Source organism: Procambarus clarkii, chromosome 6 (assembly GCF_040958095.1).
Source record: "Procambarus clarkii isolate CNS0578487 chromosome 6, FALCON_Pclarkii_2.0, whole genome shotgun sequence".
In the NCBI taxonomy this organism is placed as follows: domain Eukaryota; kingdom Metazoa; phylum Arthropoda; class Malacostraca; order Decapoda; family Cambaridae; genus Procambarus; species Procambarus clarkii.
Genome location: NC_091155.1, coordinates 23,201,745 through 23,223,525, shown reverse-complemented (window position 1 = coordinate 23,223,525; position 21,781 = coordinate 23,201,745). Strand labels below are relative to the sequence as shown.

Sequence of the window (21,781 nt, the reverse complement as noted above, 5' to 3'; positions counted from 1 at the left end):
AGCCCAGTAGGCTCAGGAACCTGTACACCAGTTGATTGACAGTTGAGAGGCGGGACCAAAGAGCCAAAGCTCAACCCCCGCAAGCACAAATATGTGAGTACAAATAGGCGAGTACCTGTATATATATTGCAAACGACAATAAATGTGGAAATAATATTTCATTCACCTAGACCAAAGGCGCCTGGAACCCCCGACCACAGGAGCAGGACTCTGGTGGTCCACCACTTGCGCTACCAACACCCATCATAAGAGAGGACCCCAGAGACATGCCTCTGGTTTTTAAGTTATTAAGGGTATTTTTGGATACACGTATTTGGAAGTACCTTGAGCTAGTTCCGAGGGGGGGGGGGAAGTTATCTCGAGATGATTTCGGGGCTGTAGTGTCCCCGCGGCCCGGTCCTCGACCAGGCCTCCACCCCCAGGAAGCAGCCCGTGACAGCTGACTAACACCCAGGTACCTATTTTACTGCTAGATAACAGGGGCATAGGGTAAAAAACTTTGCCCATTGTTTCTCGCCGGCGCCCGGGATGGAACCCGGGACCACAGGATCACAAGCCCAGCGTGCTGTCCGCTCGGCCTCCCGGACCGGGGGGTCAGTAGCTCTGGGCTGATCACTGTGACCAGCCCATGTGGTCGATGGTCTGGTCAACCAGGCTGTTGGACGCTGCTCTTCGTTGTATCATTCACACTGTTTACAATCATGTTAATGGTTTGTTTTGAATTTATTTTCGTTAACTGTGGTTCAGAATGATTCCATTTGGGAGACTTGCATTATTGACGACCCATTATTTGCATGACGCTGCTGTTCACGTTGTTCGAATTCTTGGGGTTCGAACAAGTATATTATTAAATATATACTTGTATATATTAAGGCAGCGTCTGGGATGCTCTCGGACGCAGGTTCGAATCCTCGTCACGGCCCTTGTGGATTTGTTCATATATACTTGTATTTGCTTCGTGTATACCTGAAGTGGATTCTAGACATGCTTCTACACCCCAAGCTTAGAGCGGCCGCATCTATTGCAACCCCCTGCAGAGTTTCTTTCACCCTATGCCCCTGTTACCTAGCAGTAAAATAGGTACCTGGGTGTTGGTCAGCTGTCACGGGCTGCTTCCTGGGGGGGGGGGGAGGCCTGGTCGAGGACCGGGCCGCGGGCGCACTAAAGCCCCGAAATCATCTCATCTCAAGACCCCCGAGAATCTAGAGGGGTTGCAAACCTCTAGATTCTTGAGAATACAAAACCGACTCATAGTCCGAGTGGTCCAAATATTGCATTTGCATAGTAAGCAGTTTTTAGTGTGAACATAAGCCTGGCGTTTGAACGTAGCCGCCTCTGACTTGGCAACTCTGAAGAACACTTAGAGATGATGCATTCTTACTTGAAGGGTTTCAAGCGTGAGGACTGATGAATCTGTTGCTTTGGGTGATATTGGCACGAGTGTAGCATAGTGTTATCGCCAGGGATCGTCACTGGAGGGGGGGGACCCCTCCTGCTGGTGATGACTGCGGCTATATAAGAGTGTAAGAGTGCATGTGTGGCTCTAGTGTGACAGTGGTGTTGGTCTCGCGAGGCCAAGCAACAAGCCTCCACGCCGAGGAGTGGCAGAGGTGGTGTGTGTGTGGTGTCCAGGCTTAGCGGAAGGATGAAGATAGCGAACGTGAAACTGCACACGGTCTCTTGGTATCCGGCGCCCACACCACCAGCTATCGTGAGTCCCTTCCCCATCAACCCCATCTCAACCCCCCATAGCGTGGGGGTTAATGCATGTGCCTCACCCTGCCCTAGTGTGGGGGTTATATCCCCCTCCCCCCCCAACCCCCTAGTGCGCGGGTAATGTCCGCTAAAGTGTGGTATTAACTGCTGCTTCTCTCGCTCTAGGCGTTCAAGTGTGACCATGGAGTGATAGCCCATAAAATGAGATCAATGGGTATAACGGGTCATGTTCGATTTTCAATTTTCTGTCAGAATGCAGAGAGTGATGGTCAATCAAATAAGATCAAGCCCAAGTGCAGTGAAAAACTCTGTAGTCCCACAAGGGCACAGTCCATGCTTGCACCGCTGCTATTTCTCATTCTGATCTCGGATATAGACAAAAATAATAGTCACAGCTTCGTGTTATCCTTTGCAGATGATACAAAAATCCACATGAAAATTTCATCTGCAGAAGACACTGAAAAACTGCAGGCAGATATTTATATAGACTTAGGTTGGTCAACTGAAAATAACATGATGTTTAACGGTGACAAGTTCCAGGTACTTGTACTTAGGTATGATGGAAAAAGAGAACCTTAAACGAAACACAGGGTACAGGACACACACTACTCACAGACGGAAAGCAACAGGTAAAGGACTTAGGAATTATGATGTCTGACGACCTGATATTTAGTGAACATAACAGAGTAAATATAGCGGCTGCCAGGAAAATGATTGGATGGATTATGAGAACGTTCAAATCCAGAGACAATCCTGGTGTTATTCAAATCACTGGTGCTATCACCAGTAGAGGCGCCATAGGCACAATCAGAGAACACTGTCTGAACATTAGAGGTCCACAGCTGTTCAACACCCCCCTTACCCCTCGGCAAGCATTATAAATATTGCTGGAACAAAGGTGGAAGGTTTCAAGAGGCACTTAGATAAGTTCTTGCAAGAAGTGCCGGACCAACCAGGCTGTAGTGGATATGCGGGCCTGCGGGGCGCTCTGAGGAACAGCCTGTTGGACCAAGGTTTCACAAGGTTTCAGAACTCCCAGAACCCTCTCCAGGACCCAAATTTGTATAGTAGAATAACAATATACTATAATATATAAACAATATACTATAATATAAACTGGAGCGAACGATACGGGAGGAAATACAGAATAGTGGTAGTAACTCTGCTCCCCCTTCCCCCCCCCCCCTGCTTGATACCTGCTTGATGGGGTTCTGGGGGTTCTTCTACTCCCTAACCCCTGCCCGTGCTACTTGGAACCAAAAGTTCCAAGTAGCACGGGCTATGGTGACCTCGTAGTGGACTTACCTGGCACAGGAGAGGGGCTGTAACTTAGTAGTGTGGTAGTAACTCCTGCTTCCCTCCCCATCCACGCTCTAGTGGTGGTGATGAACTCTCTCCATTTGTTTTTCCAATTGGCCTGATTATATTTTTGTCGAACGTGACATGCGGTATTTCAGATTTGACATTTTAACCAGGGGCTTGTGTACTGTTTTGAACGGGACAACAGCGAATATGAAGGGAAGGGAAGACCAGGGGTTGTAGTATGGGTTGGGGGCGATTGAGGCTTGTAATGTGTGGTGTGGGGAAGTGTGTAAGGGGGCGATGACAGGCTTGTAGTGTGTGTGTGGAGGCGATTTGACATTTTAACCAGGGGCTTGTGTACTGTTTTGAACGGGACAACAGCGAATATGAAGGGAAGGGAAGACCAGGGGTTGGGGGCGATTGAGGCTTGTAATGTGTTGTGTGGGGAAGGGGGGTAAGGGGGCGATGACAGGCTTGTAGTGTGTGGGTGGAGGTCGACAGCTTATACCAAGTGTCGGGTGGGAGTCGTGTTGAAATAAATTGGAGACGATCTCTCAAGAGGCACACCAGTTTGGTCCTGCAGGTCAGGGCACCCTGACGTGGCAGGAAGGGTGGGTGCTTCACCCACCCACCCACTCTGGCAGACAAAGCTGCTTCACCCATTAACCAGTCTAGATGTGACTCACTCACTCCCCTCGTTAAATATATCACAAGACCTTATCAGCAGGGAGTTTAGTCATCTTAGAAAATACATGAAATGCGAGGAACAAAGCTGCTAAGACCAGTGATTTGTTTAGGACGAGTGTGGGAATATGTCGCGAGCTGCGGTCGGTTATTAGAAGCCCCCATTATTTTTTTTTTTTTTTTGGCAGGGATATTCCTGCTAGAGGCTATAAGCCTCTAGCTGGACCACTAATTATGCCCCATGATGATCACGGCTAAGCTACTTTATCCCTATGTAGATGTATTTTTTTGTCTCAATAAACGTACTTGAACTTGACTTGAACTTGGCTTAACTTGATCACGGTCGGCCATCAGCGGTGACACGAATACATTTTCGTGGCTTTTAAACGTTCACAATAATTTAGGTGTTTTGTTGAATGGAATCAGGGTGCATATTTCTCTACGTATTTATCAGGTCAGCTACCACCGCAACCTTCAATATAATGTTCAAGAGAGTGCATGTTTTCTCTCTCACAAAGTTGACACATTGTGTACTCGACATTTGTGTTTTGAGAAAGCTGCCAGATACGTCTATATCCCAGGCGTATTCTGGCCACTATAACATCACATTGCCGGGTTCTTGTTCTATTAGTCCCCTGAGCGGAGTAGTTAGCATAATGGACAATATAGTTTTCTTCACTAGAGAGAGCTATAGTCATAATGTTTTCGTTGGTTTGGCCTCTTGGATTCTTGTAAGTTCATCCTGCTCTTTAACTGACATGACTACTTTCAGAGCTAAGTATTTTCCTTCTGCACTATGATTTGGTTTCAATTTTATTATCAGTTCCAGGTTTAACTTTTTTTTATCATAGTGAAGGAACTTTAGATAATGTTATTCGATAAAGTCGAGAATGTTGTTGTTTTAGAGTCAGGTACTCAAAACAAAAAGTTCCAGTAGCACGGGCTATGGTGAGCCCGTGGGTCGAGGAACACAAGACTCGCGCTTACTGATGACCAGACCTGGGGTGAGGTGAGGTGGGATGAGGTCAGTGAGGTGAAGGTGACAGACACGAGGGGATTATGTATGACTAAAGTATCACACTGTGCTGTGACACAGTAACATCACATGTCTGATAGACTATTTGGAGCAGGACGATGGGCTCGAACTCTCGTCCTGTGGTTACTAAAGTATTAATTAATCAATAAGTTCTGCAATGATTATAATTTATTGTTCAATATGGTGCTTGATAGCTGCAGACTCTTGCTAAATTAATAATTATAAATATAAATAGCAATACATATAATCCCACATGTGTCACTTGCCAGGATTCTCTTCAAGCATTTACCTGTCTGTTTACGAAACCTGTACATCATTCCTCGATTATGACAGACTTGGTCTCTATTAAAAAGTTTACGAGCTTCTAAAATTCATAACCTAGGGGCGCCTGACACTTGGGTGAACAGCGCTTCGGATTCGTAGTCCTGAGGTTCCGGGTTCGATCCCCGTGGAGGCGGAGACAAATGGGCAAAATGTGTTTTTCACCCTGATGCCCCCTGTTACCTAGCAGTAAAATAGGTACCTGGCAGTTAGATAGCTGCTACGGACTGCTTCCCTGGGAGTGTGTAACAAAAAGAAGGCCTTTTCGAGGACCGGGCCGTGAGGACGCTAAGCCTCGAAATCATCTCAAGAAAACCTCAAGATAGGGTTATTTATTAAAGACAACCTTGTAGCGCTTCGGAAGTCTAAAACTGTAATTAAGAGTCGTTTACAAGACAAAAGATATATAGATTTGCTATTTTTGACACTTGAGATTCGTATTAACTGGGAATTTCAAAATAATTAGCGGCGACTTTTAAATGTTGTTGGATGAGGCAAAGGTAATGTTGCCATTTAGGTGAAGGTATTTTAAGACCGAAGAGGTGGGAATGGTTATGGGAAGTCCCTGCTTGCGAAGCTTGCTTGACCACCGCTGCTCCGACACCTTTGTTAAGTGGCGCTGTCTTAGATTAGGCAAAAACAAGGTTGGACTTAAGGTTACATTACATTAGAAAACGTCCCGGACAAAAACAGCCGGGGCAAGGAACGCCCAGACAAAAACAGCCGGGGCAAGGAACGCCCAGACAAAAACAGCCGGGGCAAGGAACGCCCAGACAAAAACAGCCGGGGCAAGGAACGCCCAGACAAAAACAGCCGGGGCAAGGAACGCCCAGACAAAAACAGCCGGGGCAAGGAACGCCCAGACAAAAACAGCCGGGGCAAGGAACGCCCAGACAAAAACAGCCGGGGCAAGGAACGCCCGGACAAAAACAGCCGGGGCAAGGAACGCCCAGACAAAAACAGCCGGGGCAAGGAACGCCCAGACAAAAACAGCCGGGGCAAGGAACGCCCGGACAAAAACAGCCGGGGCAAGGAACGCCCAGACAAAAACGTTTCGGTCCGTAAGGCGATTCATTCTGTGGTAATCTTAACTTGCCGCACCTTACACCTAACTCTTAATCCAGTAACACCTCGCCCGTGCCCACTAACACCCTGCCCGTGCCCACTAACGGGTACAGAGGCCCGTGCCCACTAACACCCCCCCCGTGCCCACTAACACCCTGCCCGTGCCCACTAACACCCTGCCCGTGCCCACTAACGGCCACAGAGGCCCGTGTCCTCTAACACCCCCGCCCGTGTCCACGTCTTTCACCTGTGCTGGACATGGACATTGTGTCTTCACCTGGCTGTGGTGTGACCTCTCTTGTGAAGCACCAGAGGCAAGGCGCACAATACCGTCCGCCTCCTCGCTATTGTGTGAGGCTCGTGTTGGAAGGTGAGGTGGTGGGCAAGGGTAGGCAGCGTTATGGGCATGGGGTAGCAAGGTGGTGTGGGTAGGGGTAGGGAGTTATGGTGGCTAGGGTCAGGCCAAGGTTAGGAATCTTTCAACTTATGAGATTCCACTTGGATTCCACTTGGGGAGTAGAACAACTCCCAGAACCCCATCAAGCAGGTATATTGCAGTTCCGTTTTAGGCCCCGTTCTATAGAAAGAATACAAGAATATTCTCAAGCACTTGAGAATATGCAGAGAAGAGTCTTACAAAAATCTTATCCTAGGGCATTTAGGGGCCTCTTTCGAAAATAGACTAATCCATCTAAATTTACATTCCCTAGAAGGGCATAGAAGCATGGTGGACGTAATTGACTTGCATCACGGAATCAATGGACAAAAGTGATATAATTTGGTTTCTCAAAATATAAAGCCAACATTAAACACGATAAACTAGATTCAGATTTTGGGACATACACACATTTCCAAAATGGGATGAACTAATATCGGTTCGGTCTTGAGGAGCAGAAGAACTCTCCAAAAACCGACTACAGGTAAATATGTAAACTACAGATTTGTGGAACAAGTTACTAAATCTAGTTCTATAAAATAGAATGAAGCGCTGCTGTCTTGCAAGGGCTATGATGGTGCAGTTACCCCCCCCCTTTTTTTTTTTCTACCACAGACGTGGCCACACATTTACAATGCTAATCAGCATATATACATTTTCTTCTGTCCTCCATGGACAGGGTTAGAGAAATGTTAAACATAGAGTTCAAGGGTTTATAAAATAAAGGTACAGTTACCCCTGTGTGCTTCGGTGTTGTGCGTGCGTGTGTACGTGCGTGTGTGTGTGTGCGTGCGATCCTGGGGAGACGGCCTCTGTATCTCTTACAGATGAAGAGAGCGCTGTGTGCTGACGCTGGGGTCAATAACACTACACACCACACAAGCCTGGAGTCGTTAAGCATTTACGCATCCACTTACGAAACCTGTACATCTGTCAGCGATCATGGTGGCTCCGTCTTCATTTATTAAGCAGTTTGCGAGCTTCGTAACCCAAGGATATTGATGTTATAAACATCCCCGTAGTAAATCTTTAATGAATCCTGGTCAAGAAGGATTGACTAGACGTCAACCTCTTAACTATTCACCCCCCCCCCCCCATGTTTACCCAATAGTAATTGGGTACCTGATTGTTGACCGATTGGCGGGGGGGGGGTGTCAGGGAACAATTAACACAGTAGGGTGGTAAGGCTTACCATGACCTATGGGAAGGGAGAAAGTAGGGAAATAAGGGTTACCATGACACACAAATCACAATAGCGTGATGCATCAAATGAACAAATCCACAAGGTCCTTGATCCTCTCGGATGTAGATTCGAACCCTCGTCACGGCCCTTGTGGATTAGTTCTTACTATGACCTATGGGAAGGGAGATCTCTCAGCCTGCTAACAGGGGGTCGGAAGGCATCTACTCTTATACTCACTTTTGAGTGCCTTTAGAGCTTATAATCACAGCCTTATTAATGCTATGTAAGCCCCTCTTAGCTATCAAGTCATGTTAAATAATACTACTACTGTATGTAAACATTGTAATGAGACTGTGTAATAATTGTATATATAATGTAATATTGCTCAAATTGTAATTGGCTGACGGAATGTAATTTGGGAGCTTGATTTCCTTTGGTGGGGATTTCACGCGTCACTTTACAACGCAACATGCGTGGAAACTGTTGGCATCACTGTCTCAGCTTCTGAGACGTAAACAGCTGTATTGTTGATATATTTCTGGTGCCTTTACTCGGATAACTTTGTATTCTTCGGTCTTTTTGTCTGAGGTAAACATCAGTGTGTTTCTTGAGGCAGCTGAGAGGACGAGGCGTCTTACTTAACAGTTATGGTACTGAGAGGGAGCCACTGTGGGCGGCTAGGGTATTGAAACGGTGATTTCCTGTGGCAATGCTGCCACTGTGGAGGAAATGACTGTATATGAAGCGTTGTCTGTGGGGGCGAGCAATGTTGCAGACGGTCTCTTGTAGAGTGTTGGAGATGTCTCGGTGTGGGGGCGAGCAATGTTGCAGACGGTCTCTTGTAGAGTGTTGGAGATGTGTCTGTGTGGGGGCGAGCAATGTTGCAGACGGTCTCTTGTAGTGTGTTGGAGATGTCTCGGTGTGGGGGCGAGCAATGTTGCAAACTGTCTCTTGTAGAGTGTTGGAGATGTCTCGGTGTGGGGGCGAGCAATGTTGCAGACGGTCTCTTGTAGAGTGTTGGAGATGTGTCTGTGTGGGGGCGAGCAATGTTGCAGACGGTCTCTTGTAGTGTGTTGGAGATGTCTCGGTGTGGGGGCGAGCAATGTTGCAAACTGTCTCTTGTAGAGTGTTGGAGATGTCTCGGTGTGGGGGCGAGCAATGTTGCAAACTGTCTCTTGTAGTGTGTTGGAGATGTCTCGGTGTGGGGGCGAGCAATGTTGCAAACTGTCTCTTGTAGAGTGTTGGAGATGTCTCGGTGTGGGGGCGAGCAATGTTGCAAACTGTCTCTTGTAGAGTGTTGGAGATGTCTCGGTGTGGGGGCGAGCAATGTTGCAAACTGTCTCTTGTAGTGTGTTGGAGATGTCTCGGTGTGGGGGCGAGCAATGTTGCAAACTGTCTCTTGTAGTGTGTTGGAGATGTCTCGGTGTGGGGGCGAGCAATGTTGCAGACGGTCTCTGGTAGTGTGTTGGAGATGTCTGTGTGTCGCAGCGCTGTCTGTGGGGGAGAGCAATGTTGCAAACGGTCTCTTGTAGTGTGTTGGAGATGTCTGTGTGTCGCAGCGCTGTCTGTGGGGGCGAGCAATGTTGCAGACGGTCTCTTGTAGTGTGTTGGAGATGTCTCTGTGTCGCAGCGCTGTCTGTGGGGGAGAGCAATGTTGCAAACGGTCTCTTGTTGGAGATATGTCTGTGTCGCAGCGGCTGTCTGTGGGGCATATAGAGATTGCTATGAAGCGTGGAAAGAGGATGCGCTAGTGAAACCTGTTTGTTGGTAGCTGTAGCGGGTATTGTCAAGTGGGTAGGAGAGGCACAGCAGCGACCTGGTGGCCCTGGCACTATGCCAGTCTGTGCCCCTCCTCTCTCCTCCTCCTCCTCCTCTTGCTTCTAAAACTGATGCTGTGGCTTTCGTCACTTCATCTGCCATTGCTGTGTGTGATGCTACTGTTTGAGATTGTTACCATTTCATCTCCCAGCTGATGACTATTCATCTCCCAGCTGATGTCGGTATTCATCCACCATACGACGACACAGGATCAACAAAAGCGTCACCATGAAGACTTCATTCATCAACAACACATCAACACATCAACAACATCAAGCAGGTTAAACATAAAACATTGGCAAATTATTCATTACGGAAGTTCAACACTCTGGTAAAGCCATTCATTTGTTTTCATTATCAGTGATATAGGTTAAATTTTAAGGTACGTACGTTCAGGCATACGCGTTCAGGGGTCAGGCATACGCGTTCAGGGGTCAGGCATACGCGTTCAGGGGTCGGGCATACACGTTCAGGGGTCAGGCATCACCACCACCACCACCACAACCAACATACCACCACCACCACCACAACCAACATACCACCACCACCACAACCAACACATCACCACCACCACAACCAACATACCACCACCACCACAACCAACACATCACCACCACCACAACCAACACATCACCACCACCACAACCAACATACCACCACCACCACAACCAACACATCACCACCACCACAACCAACATACCACCACCACCACAACCAACACATCACCACCACCACAACCAACATACCACCACCACCACAACCAACACATCACCACCACCACCACCACCACAACCAACATACCACCACCACCACAACCAACACATCACCACCACCACAACCAACATACCACCACTACCACCACAACCAACACACCACCACCACCAAATTATGAGAAGAATCAAGACAGATGAAGATAGACAGAGACTACAGGACGACCTGGACAAGCTGGAGGAATGGTCTAGAAAATGGCTACTAAAGTTCAACTCGGGAAAGTGTAAAGTAATTAAATTAGGCGAAGGGAGATGAAGGCTGAACACAAGGTATCATCTGGGAGGTGAAATCCTGCAAGTCAACTAGAGAGAAAGATCTGGGGGGTGATATCACACCGAACCTGTCCCCAGAGGCCCACATCAGAAGGATATCATCAGCGGCACATGCTAGGTTGGCCAACATAAGAACTGCCTTTAGAAGCTTGTGTAAGGAATCGTTCAGGACCCTGTATTCCACTTACGTCAGACCAATCCTGGGATATGCAGCTCCAGTCTGGAGTCCATACCTAGTTAAACATATGACAAAGTTAAAGATTCAGCGGTATGCCACCAGACTCGTCCCGGAACTGAGAGGTATGAACTACGAGGAAAGGCTAAAGGAGCTGACCTCACGCCCCTGAAAAACAGAAGAGTAAGGGGAGACATGATAACCACCTACAAAATTCTCAGGGGGATTGACAGGGTGGACAAAGACAAACTCTTCAGCACGGGTGGAACACGAACAAGGGGGCACAGGTGGAAACTTAGTACCCAGATGAGCCACAGAGACATTAGATTTTCAGTGTCAAGAGTAGTTAATAAATGGAATACACTAGGAAGTGATGTGGTGGAGGCTGACTCCATACACAGTTTCAAATGTAGAGAGAGCCTAGTAGGCTCAGGAATCTGTACACCAGTTGATTGACGGTTGACAGGCGGGACCAAAGAGACAAAGCTCAACCCCCGCAAACACAACTAGGTGAGTGCCACCACCACCACTACCACCACCACCAAGCACGTAGGCCGCTCCAGATAAGGTAAGGAACACATCAGTAAACCTGAATACAATTAGCAGAGTGAGCCCTGTGCGCTCTTGCCGGCCCCAGACAGGTGATGGCTAATAACTCACACACCAACACCACAAAGTAAACAACAATCAGCTGACCTGTGTGTATGGTCTTTAATATTGGTGAATAACAGCTGTGGAAGCATAGTGTGATGAATGGAGACTCTTGCCGTCTTGACAGGGAATATATATATATATATATAATAATGATTGTAGGTATGGTGATCATAGGGTAGCCGTGGTAGTTAACAACGGCGGGTATGATGATGATTGTGGTGGCAGTGGGGGTAGGGGGTGTTGATAGCAATTGTTGTTGGAGTGATAGCGTAAGTTGATAATGTTCAGTGTTGACGTTGGTGCTGGTAGCGGAGGCGCCAAGCTGTCTGGTGGTGGTGGTGGAGGGCACCACCACCTGCACCTGTTACCCCCTACCCCCCCCCCCCCCTACCCCAGCCTCAGCCTTGGACCTTATAAGCACATCACACACCCCCACCTCTACTGCCTACTCGGCCCCCACTCCCTTACACACACCCCCGGCCCCCTCTATCTCACACCCAACCTTGGACTTAACACACACACACACACACATACACACCACCAGTTAGTGGTGGTTTGTGTGTGTGTGTGTAGGGCCCCTAACATATAACCAGTGATGTGTGTGGGGCCTGTGGCTGAGTGGACAGCGCTTGGAACTCGTAATCCAAGGGTCCGGAGTTCGATCCCAGGCGATGGCGGAAACAAATGGGCAGAGTTTCTTTCACCCTGATGTTCCTGTTATCTAGCAGTAAATAGGTACCTGGGAGATAGACAGCTACTAGGGGCTGCTTCCTGGGTGTGTGTGTGTGTGTGTGTGTGTGTGTGTGTGTGAAAAAAATATTTAGTTGATTGACAGTTGAGAGGCGAGTCGAAAGAGCAGAGCTCAACCCCCTGAGACACAACTAGGTGAGTACACAAACCCGTCATCCACGACATCACAAACACGCTGGCCAATCAACCCCCCCCCCCCCCCCACTGTATCAGTGTCACTTGTTTGTTCACCAGCACTCACACAACACACCACTTGTTCACCAGCACTCACAGCCAACACAAACACCCAAGTTTCTTCAGTTACATCAGGAAAAAAAGCGACAGTTATTGAGCGTCATGAAACTAAGGATAAGACAACACTCATTCACTGAGAAAGACAGAAATGTGCGTGAAGAACTTAACAACAGGAGGGTCCAGGTGTTCATTAGACCAAGGAGAAGTTCTTTAGCTAAGTACTAAGTACTAAAATAAATACTTAATGGAGCTAACCCTGCTAGGTAGGTATACTAAGGTAGGTATACTAATAGGTAGACTAAGCACGACAGGCATCACCACACTTAATCATGGTGCCAGTTCGGGATCTGGCACTTGGACCGGTTCACTTGTCACATCTTAGGATAGCTGCTACAGCTACGTCTTGCGTCCTTACACAGTTATTTGGTTTATTTTTGTCTCGTACTTGCTTGCTTAATCATCTTAAGGGGTCTGTTACTATACGTTGTTTACTGTAAGAAATTGTATTTGATATGTTTTAAAAATACAAATGAAATTTGTTTATAAATACACCAGCAAATTTTATTGCATTTTTACACACACACACACACACACGTACACACACACGTGCACGCACCCACACACACACACACACGTACACACACACGTGCACGCACCCACACACACACAGACACACAGACACACACACACACACACACACACACACACACACACACACACACACACACACACACACACACACACGCACGCACGCACGCGGGGGCACGTGTAGGGAGATGCGTGAAGTGAGCGGGTTGGGTAAAAGAACTTATAATGTTCGTGAAAGTTTCTCGATTAAGCTCCTTGGCAAGCGTCGCCCCTGAGAGAATCTGTTTGATGGTGCGCCAGTCTTGTTGAATCTCCCCCAACACCTTCCTTTGCCTCCACTGCTGCTTCTAGTATATGTATCCTGCCTGTATACTCCTCTAGTATACATACCCTGCCTGCATACTACTCTAGTATACCTACCCTGCCTGTATACTACTCTAGTATACATATCCTGCCTGTATACTCCTAGTATACTCATCTATGCTTCTACATGTCCTACCCGCATCCTCATCCCCCATCAATGTTCTTCCTACATTCTTCAATATATGTCCCTCCCCATATCAAAATATTCAAGGTAGGTAAGGTAAATCCCTCCCCCACCCTCCCCTCCTCCATATATATTTGACCTATATAACCTATATCCTCATTTCCCATACATCTCACCTGCGCCCTTGTGTGTGTGTGTGTGTGTGTGTGTGTGTGTGTGTGTGTGTGTGTGTGTGTGTGTGTGTGTACTCACCTAGTTGTGCTTGCGGGGGTTGAGCTCTGGCTCTTTGGTCCCGTGTGTGTGTGTGTGTGTGTGTGTGTGTGTGTGTGTGTGTGTGTGTGTGTGTGTGTGTGTGTGTGCTTGCCGCCAGGGTGCTCACCCAAGCACTGGTGTGTGTGACTATCGCTACACTTGCTGTGGGTGCTTTTGTGGTTGTTATGGGTGAGTGTGTTGGGAGATAGGGGGGTCGAGGTAGGTGGGGAGCGTGGCGCTGGTCTAGAAATGCTGGTGCTCTAGGGGGATATTGCCGGTGTTCTCTCACGTCTCCTGCCTTGTGATATGCACGCGGGTTCCTTCCTCGACACCCACAATAACACAGATTTAAACCTGGACGGTGGTGGTGTGGTGCATCGTCTTCAAGTGTGGGGGGTTTTACTATTTGTGTCTGCGGAATCGAGCTTTTAACTTTTGGACCCTGCATTTCTAATCAATCTATTTGCCTCTATTATATCTACTACATATATTTCTCTCCGCTCCCTTGCGGCCATACCCCTTTTTTGGGGAAAGGCTTCAAGAGTCAACCTCGAGGAAATATCCAGAGTTGGAGCCCCTAAGGCAGTTAGTTGTTGACGTCGACCTCGTTCTGGCAGCTCCTGCGACGTTGCTGGAACCATGTGTATTGGCATTTGCCTTTCTATTGGATAATTTCAGCAACGTGGAGAGGGGGGGACCTGCTGCATGGGTAACAGCTTCTCCTCCATATCTACCTACCCAGGCTTTGCGCCCTATCAGGGCGCAACTCCATAGTCTTCCGAGACTGAAAGATGCTTACTACTACTATATTTCTCTCTAACACACACACACTCCATTCTAGATAGGAGCTCTACGAAATACAGGGTTCAAGACCCAACCAGATCTCGTCATAGACGGAAAACATCATGTAACGTTTCTGGGAATAATGATGTCAGACAAACTAACGTTTAGTGAGCATAACAAAGCAAATATAGAATCAGCCAGGAAAATGGTAGGGGGTATTATCAAGACCTTCAACTCCAAGGATTCCTCCAAATTGCTCTTACTATTCAAATCACTTGTGCTTAAGTACTGCCCAATGCTCACTTCTCCCTTTCAAATCAGGAGAGATTTCAGATACAAAGGGAATAGAGAACATGGGGTATGAACATGGGGTATGTGGGCCTGCGGGCCGCTCCAAGCAACAGCCTAGTGGACCAAACTCTCACAAGTCAAGGCTGGGCTTGGGGAGTAGAAGAACTCCCAGAACCCCATCAACCAGGTACCAGGTAACATATGGGGTATGTATAAGCATGATCAAACCCCTGAACTACTGGGACCGTCTTAAAGCTCTCAAAGTGTACTCTTTAGAGAGGAGACGAGAGGGGGACCAGTATAAGGCTTACATGTAAAACACAGATCCCAAATTTACTCTGTGAAGTAGCAACATGCCTGAGCAACATACAATATCAAATGCAGTAGCAACTGCATTTGATATTGTATGAAATGCAGAATAGTCAGGGTAATTTAGGCAAGTTCTTACAAGTGCCGGGCAACCTGGTTGTAGTAGTTAGTAATCAAGTTCAAGTACGTTTATTGAGACTAGAAAATACATCTCTAAGGGATAGAGTAGCTTAGGCTATTTCTATGCTGTATTCCAGCTTTTCACTCAAGCTTTTGAAGTAACATCCTGTGTGGAACAGTGTGGAGAGAAATGGGTTACGAGGAGGCAAGTGTGTGTGTGTGTGTACTCACCTAGTTGTGTTTGCGGGGGTTGAGCTCTGGCTCTTTGGTCCCGCTAGCTCTCCTAAAACGAAAGTACTTACAGTAACGATGTGGTCAAAAGAACAAGCGTGTCTTGACGGACCAGCATAAAGTAGACTTGTATAGTATTGAATTTTGACAAACCGGATTTGTAAAATCCGGTTTCTCAAAACCGGATTTGTATATCCGGTAAATATACAACAGACAACAAAATGTCTGTTGTATATTTATGTGGCTAATAAATCCTTGCGCATCGCAAGGTAAGGTAACCTTAAGCTTCCTAATGTAGCCTAACATTCCTAGCCTAACCTTCCTAATGTAGCCTAACATTCCTAGCCTAACCTTCCTAGCCTAACCTTCCTAGCCTAACCTTCCTAATGTAGCCTAACCTTCCTAATGTAGCCTAACATTCCTAGCCTAACCTTCCTAATGTAGCCTAACATTCCTAGCCTAACCTTCCTAATGTAGCCTAACATTCCTAGCCTAACCTTCTTAAAGTAGCCTAACCATCCTGAGGTAGCCTAACATTTTTAAGGTATATTTTAAGTTTGGGTTTTAGCTTTTTATTCCAGAATGTATAAAAAGAGTACAAAAAATTGCTCACTGGGGTTCCATTATTGATACAATCAACCACAGTTAGAAAAAGTATTATCAAAAGAGGAGGAATGGTTGCTCTCGTGTTGTAGAGGGGGGGGGTGGGTGGGTGTAGAGGCAAGTGTGTGTGTGGTGTAGATGATGATGTTATAGATTCAGTTACTGGGAACAAAAAGTTCCAAGTAGCACGGGCTATGGTGAGCCCGTAGTGGACTGCTTACCTGGCACAGGAGCAGCGGGGCTGTGTGTGGTGTAGAGGCGGGAGTGTAGGTGAGTGTGAAGCAGGTGACCTGCAGTGGGGCGGGGCTTCTCTCTCACCAATTTTAACCACCGTGGAGTTGACCTCACCCCAGGCCCATCCACACCGCCCGCCCCCAGGCTAAACCTAAGCCTTTCGGCTCGATCCCCACCGACGTTATTCTCCTGACAAGCCAGTAATATCATTCACACTTCCTGGCGTCAACTTTAGACGCTCGAGGGGCCTTCAAGCGTGCCTTGCGTGTACGTACCGAGAGAGAGAGAGAGAGAGAGAAGATTAAGCCACTCAAAAGGTGGCATGGGCATGAATAGCCCATAAGTGGTGGCCCTTTTGAGCCATTTCCAGTATCAATAGATGATACTGGAGATCTGTGGAGGTGCGACTGCACCCTGCGTGACGGGAGATGTCTCCCGTCTGTACGTACCGTGTTTATACCCGTTTAAATAGCATCATAGCGTAGGTAATAAATCATTAAATGACGGAAGATTGTCTCATGTGCTTGAATGTTGCTGTGAGAGGGAGAGAGAGAGGGGGGGGGGTGCTGGTGTTAGCCAGAGGGAGAATGAATGGGCCCGTATCAGTCCACGTGGCGCAGACACCTCCTTCACATGGATTAGTCGGTCATCAAGCTTGGCATTAAGCAGTTGCACATCCACTTACGAAACCTGTACATCTTTAATACACACACAATTCACAATAGCGTGATACATCAAATGAACAAATTTTGTATACATCTTTCAGTGATCATGGCTGGTTTGTTTACAGTTATTAAACAGTTTACGAGCTTCGAAGCTTCTTATTGACATAAACAAGCTTTAAGTGCTTCCTCACGGGCTATTCATGCCCGTGCCACCTCTTGGGTGGCTTAATCTTTGTCAATCAATTTTAAGTGCTTCGGAGCTCATACACTGATTAATAAAGGTGTATTAAGCCGCCACGGATAAAGATGTATAGGTTTCGTAAGCGATTTACGTGAATGATTGATGGATACTGACCTAGATTATGGAGTTAGGGAAGTCCACACTCGTGACAGGCGCGCGGATGTCAGTGTCGATGGATGTCTAGAGGTGATGGGTTATCTTGAGAGGATTTCGGGGCTTCACGTCTTGGCGGCCCGGTCCTCGACCAGGGCCTCCTTTTATCCCGAGCGCTGTCCACTCAGCCATCATCCCCCCTATCAGGGTGTTGATAATAGTGTATTATTTGGGATCCCTTCTGTAGCAGCCGTCTTGATGATTATTGATCTAATCTGCGAATTCTAATACTAAATATATCATGTTGCTATCGTAGGGAAGGGGGGTGGGGGTCAGTTCGACAACAAAGTATCGGGGGGTGAGGGGCTGGGGAGGGTAGGGTGGGGTGGGGGGGATATCAAGAGTTGGGGGTGTCACGTGACGGGACAAGTGGTATCGCGTGGCATAACGAGGTTGTCCTCCTCATAACGAGCTGGTTCCGGTGGCTCTTACCTCCTTCCCCTCCCCCCCCTCCCTTCCCCTCACACATCTCTGTGACCCTTAACACTGCCTGAGGATTACCTCTCCCCTTCCTCCTCCCCCCCCCCCTTTCTCCCTCCCTCCCTCTCTACCTCTTCCTTCATACTACATCCTCTTCCTGTTATTACCCCCCCCCTCCTCCTTCCCCCATCCCCCCCTCTCTCTCGCTACTTCTTCATATCAGCTCCTCCTCCCCCCTCCCCCCCCCCCCACCCTCACGAAAATATCCTTCCTTGCTATAACTTTCATTACACCATGTCCCTGCTGTCCCTCTCTCACTGTAAATTGTTAAACGTCTTCGTTTTCATTTCTGTTCTTGGATATGTTGAACATGTTCGCTGATTGGATTAGCGCGTGAAGCGACCCCGCCAATATAGCGATTGTGTTGAGGCAGGATCAGGATCATCATCCTGCTCCCAAGCAAATCCAGTCGATCGCTGTGATAACATTTGTTGGATAGTTTGAGATAGGATGGTGCTGTGGCGTTGTCCGATCCACAGAGAATTTGAAGGTGGGATTATAGCTGTGATGTGTGTGGTAACTTGGGGGCTGGTGTGTGGTGGTGTGGCGTGTGTGTGGTGGTGTGGCGTGTGTGTGGTGGTGTGGCGTGTGTGTGGTGGTGCACTGGTGATACACACCAGTGCATATGTTACCTGTTAAAATTAACCATTATTTAGCATGTATTTAAACATGCTCAGTGTATTTGTGTTAATGGTACATGTGTTTTACATGGTTTTTTAATAACACGATACTCGTCCATTCTCCATAGATATTAGTGTGTCAGTCTCTTGTCTTCCTCACATTGTGGACCAGTTTATGGGGACATTCTCGTCAACATATTCGAAACAGTCGACAAGAATGATAACGTCGAGGGATTAGAAACGGTGTTTACATTCCTCAGGAGGGATAAGGACTGGCATGAAGAGACGTCTGTGGAGTCACATCTATGCAAACATCTAGGTACGTCTAGGTGCTGGCCACAAGGACAAGATCACAGGCGACAGCCACGCGTTGATAAACGTTACATTGTGCCAGTATTGTGATTGATTGATGAGGATTAAGCCATTCCACAAGTGGTGGCACAGGCTCCAAGTAGCACGGGCTGTGGTGAGCCCGTAGTGGACTTACCTGGCACAGGAGCGGGGCTGTGAAGCACCCGCGGGTTATATTCTCCTATTCCCGTCCTCTTCTCTCTCCCCCCCCCCTATCTATCCCCCCCGTCCCACCCTATCCCGCCGATCTCCCCTGACCCCCCCCTCCCTGTTGCCCCCCCCCCCCTCATCCCCTGTCTGTCCCTCACCCCTCGGAATTATCAGACGTGGACGCTAACCTTGTAGAGTGACATTTCTTTTTGTTAGCAGTGGGTATTGACAACAAAATTAATACTTCTTAAATGACAGAGAGAAACTTATGCCTTTTTTTCCGTCATACCTCGCCCAAGCACAGAACAGCGAGGTATTTATTAATTGGTTGAATTGCGCAATGACTCGCAAATCGGCGGATACTTTACCAAGCCCTTAAAACTACTTAGGGATTAGTACCTGCATTACGTAAGTCAGACTGCAAAGAACGGCTTCTAATAGCCGAATTGGCCAGGCCACCCACCGGAAGGCCTTACCAAAGACCAGACCGCGGGGGGCATCGATCCCCGCAACCACCTCAACAGCGACATTCCACCCTAGAGAGTACTAGCGTCTTAAAGAAAAGTACCTTCATTGGCTTGTCTCGTGCTTGAAAGTTTCTTGTTATCACGCCTGTCATTTTTCTTACCGGTTGTAAGAAAGAAGCTTTCTAAAAGCTTCAAGAAGTTCCAAGAAGTTTCAAGAAGCTTCAAGAAGTTTCAAGAAGCTTGAAAGCTTCTCGTCATCACGGCTGTCATTTTTCTTGCGGTCGTAACGGTTAATTTATTGCGTTCTTGAAAAGGAAGATCCTCCGACGTGATTACTCTCCGGTCATTTACAGACTTCCTGTTTTGATTTCTTCGTGTTTACCATAGCGCAGGACTGGAACTGCCCTCCCTTCAACATCGCTTTCTGTGGCACATTTTAGAATCTGGGACCAGATTCACGAAGCAGTTACGCAAGTACTTACGAACGTGCACATCTTTCCTCCATCTTTGACGGCTTTGGTTACATTTATTAAACAGTTTACAAGCATGAAAACTTCACAATCAACTGTTGGTATTGTTATAAACAGCCTCCTGGTGCTTCGGAGCTCATTAACCGTTTAATAATTGTAAACACGGCCGCCAAAGATTGAGAAAGGATGTACAGGTTCGTAAGTACTTGCGTAACTGCTTTGTGAATCTGGCCCCTGGGTTATATCAGTTTGGAGGTTGGTTGTTTCTCTCATTAAAGTTGTGGTGCCATCTGCAAAGGATAATTCAGTGTTATAGTGTGTGTCCCCGTCTATGTAAAATATGGGGGGGAAAAGCACAGATGTACTTTTGGAAACACAGATGAGTTAGAGATGTCAAAAAGAACTTTTTCCGCTCTTTTTTCAGTAAACAAGTGGAGTGGACTATGTGAGGAAGTTGTGGAGGCCACTTGACACAGTTTTAAATGTAAATAGGTTAAGAAAAAGGAGAGAAATGAAATACTGCTTTGAACATTGGTTGAAAGAGCAGATGCTCGACTCTGCAAGCTCAACTGAGTGAGTGCAACTAGGTAAGTACATGGGTGGTGGTAGATGGCCACAGTGGTACTGGTACACGGATGGTGGTAGATGGCCACAGTGGTGCTGGTACACGGATGGTGATAGATGGCCACAGTGGTACTGGTACACGGATGGTGGTAGATGGCCACAGTGGTGCTGGTACACGGATGGTGATAGATGGCCACAGTGGTACTGGTACACGGATGGTGGTAGATGGCCACAGTGGTGCTGGTACACGGATGGTGGTACAGCTTCACTGGTAACCGTCCATGGGGTAGTGGGTCAGATACGCAGTATGCATGCATATTATTGTATGACGTCATACAGTGGGAAGCACCATCGACTCCTCTGTCCGTGGCAGCTCTTTGTGGTCACCTCCAGCATTACATAACCTACGCGAGTTCGAAACACCCTATATATATATATATATATATATATATATATATATATAATAAATAATAAGATTGCCAGATATGAAGCAGTCAATGACATCGTCAAGAGAAGTTTGGCTACAGCTGGGTGTCCAGCACAAAGGGAACCCCAGTTGTGCAGACCTGACAACAGTCACAAACGCCCAGATGGAGTCACCCTGCAGCCATGGAGGGATGGTAGACAGGTCGTGTGGGACTACACGTGTGCGTCTACCTATCTACCTTACAGTACAGCTGAGGGAGGCGGGGCGGCCACCTTCAGAGAGACTTAGAAAACTAACAAGTACTGGGACCTAGAACGTTGTTTCAGGTTCGTGCCAATAGGCTCTGCGGCTCTGGGCGCCTGGGGTAAATGTGCACTTAAGTGCCTAAAGGAGATAGGCGAGGAACTCATTAGGCCAACTTGAAACTCAAGAGCGGCCAGTTTTCTGTTCCAGCTTCTTAGTGTCGCAATCCAGAGAGGAAATGCTTGCTGTATCTTGGGCACGCACCCCATCTTCGAAGAACTGGATGAGGCCTTCGAACAGTGATTGTTATATTTGTGTGTTTTCTGTAAACTAACACAATGTAATAAAATAAAAATAATAAAAAAATAGGGGTGGTAGGAGAAGAAAATAGTAAAGAGTTCAGTGAAAATCCACAAAGACTTCTCTGAATATTCTTAATTTTCTTCTCCGAGGCTATGGGTCCATACACTTGCACCAGAGGTGACACCCCCTCTATCTATCTATCTATATCTCTATCTATCTATCTCTATGTATCTATCTATCTATATAAAAATAAAATATAGCGAAATGTGCAACAACGTTTTGCGGGAGTGTGTAAGTGCTCAGCATCGGCGGCTGGCTGGCTGGCTGGCTGG

General features: G+C 47.3%; 1 protein-coding gene across 4 annotated transcripts in view; it reads left to right on the top strand.

Annotated features, from left to right (window-relative positions):
* LOC123754014 (transcription factor 12) overlaps positions 1–21,781 on the top strand; it is a 380,851-nt gene that overhangs the window by 288,561 nt on the left and 70,509 nt on the right. The window contains exon 1 of one of the 4 annotated variants that reach the window (XM_045736119.2): positions 1,552–1,711. The exons of the other annotated variants lie outside the window; for them this stretch is intronic. Within the exon in view, the coding sequence (XP_045592075.1) occupies positions 1,646–1,711 (66 nt within the window). The 5' untranslated portion in view covers positions 1,552–1,645. Of the gene's footprint in view, positions 1–1,551; positions 1,712–21,781 lie in introns of those variants that run through there. 4 annotated transcript variants of the gene reach the window in all.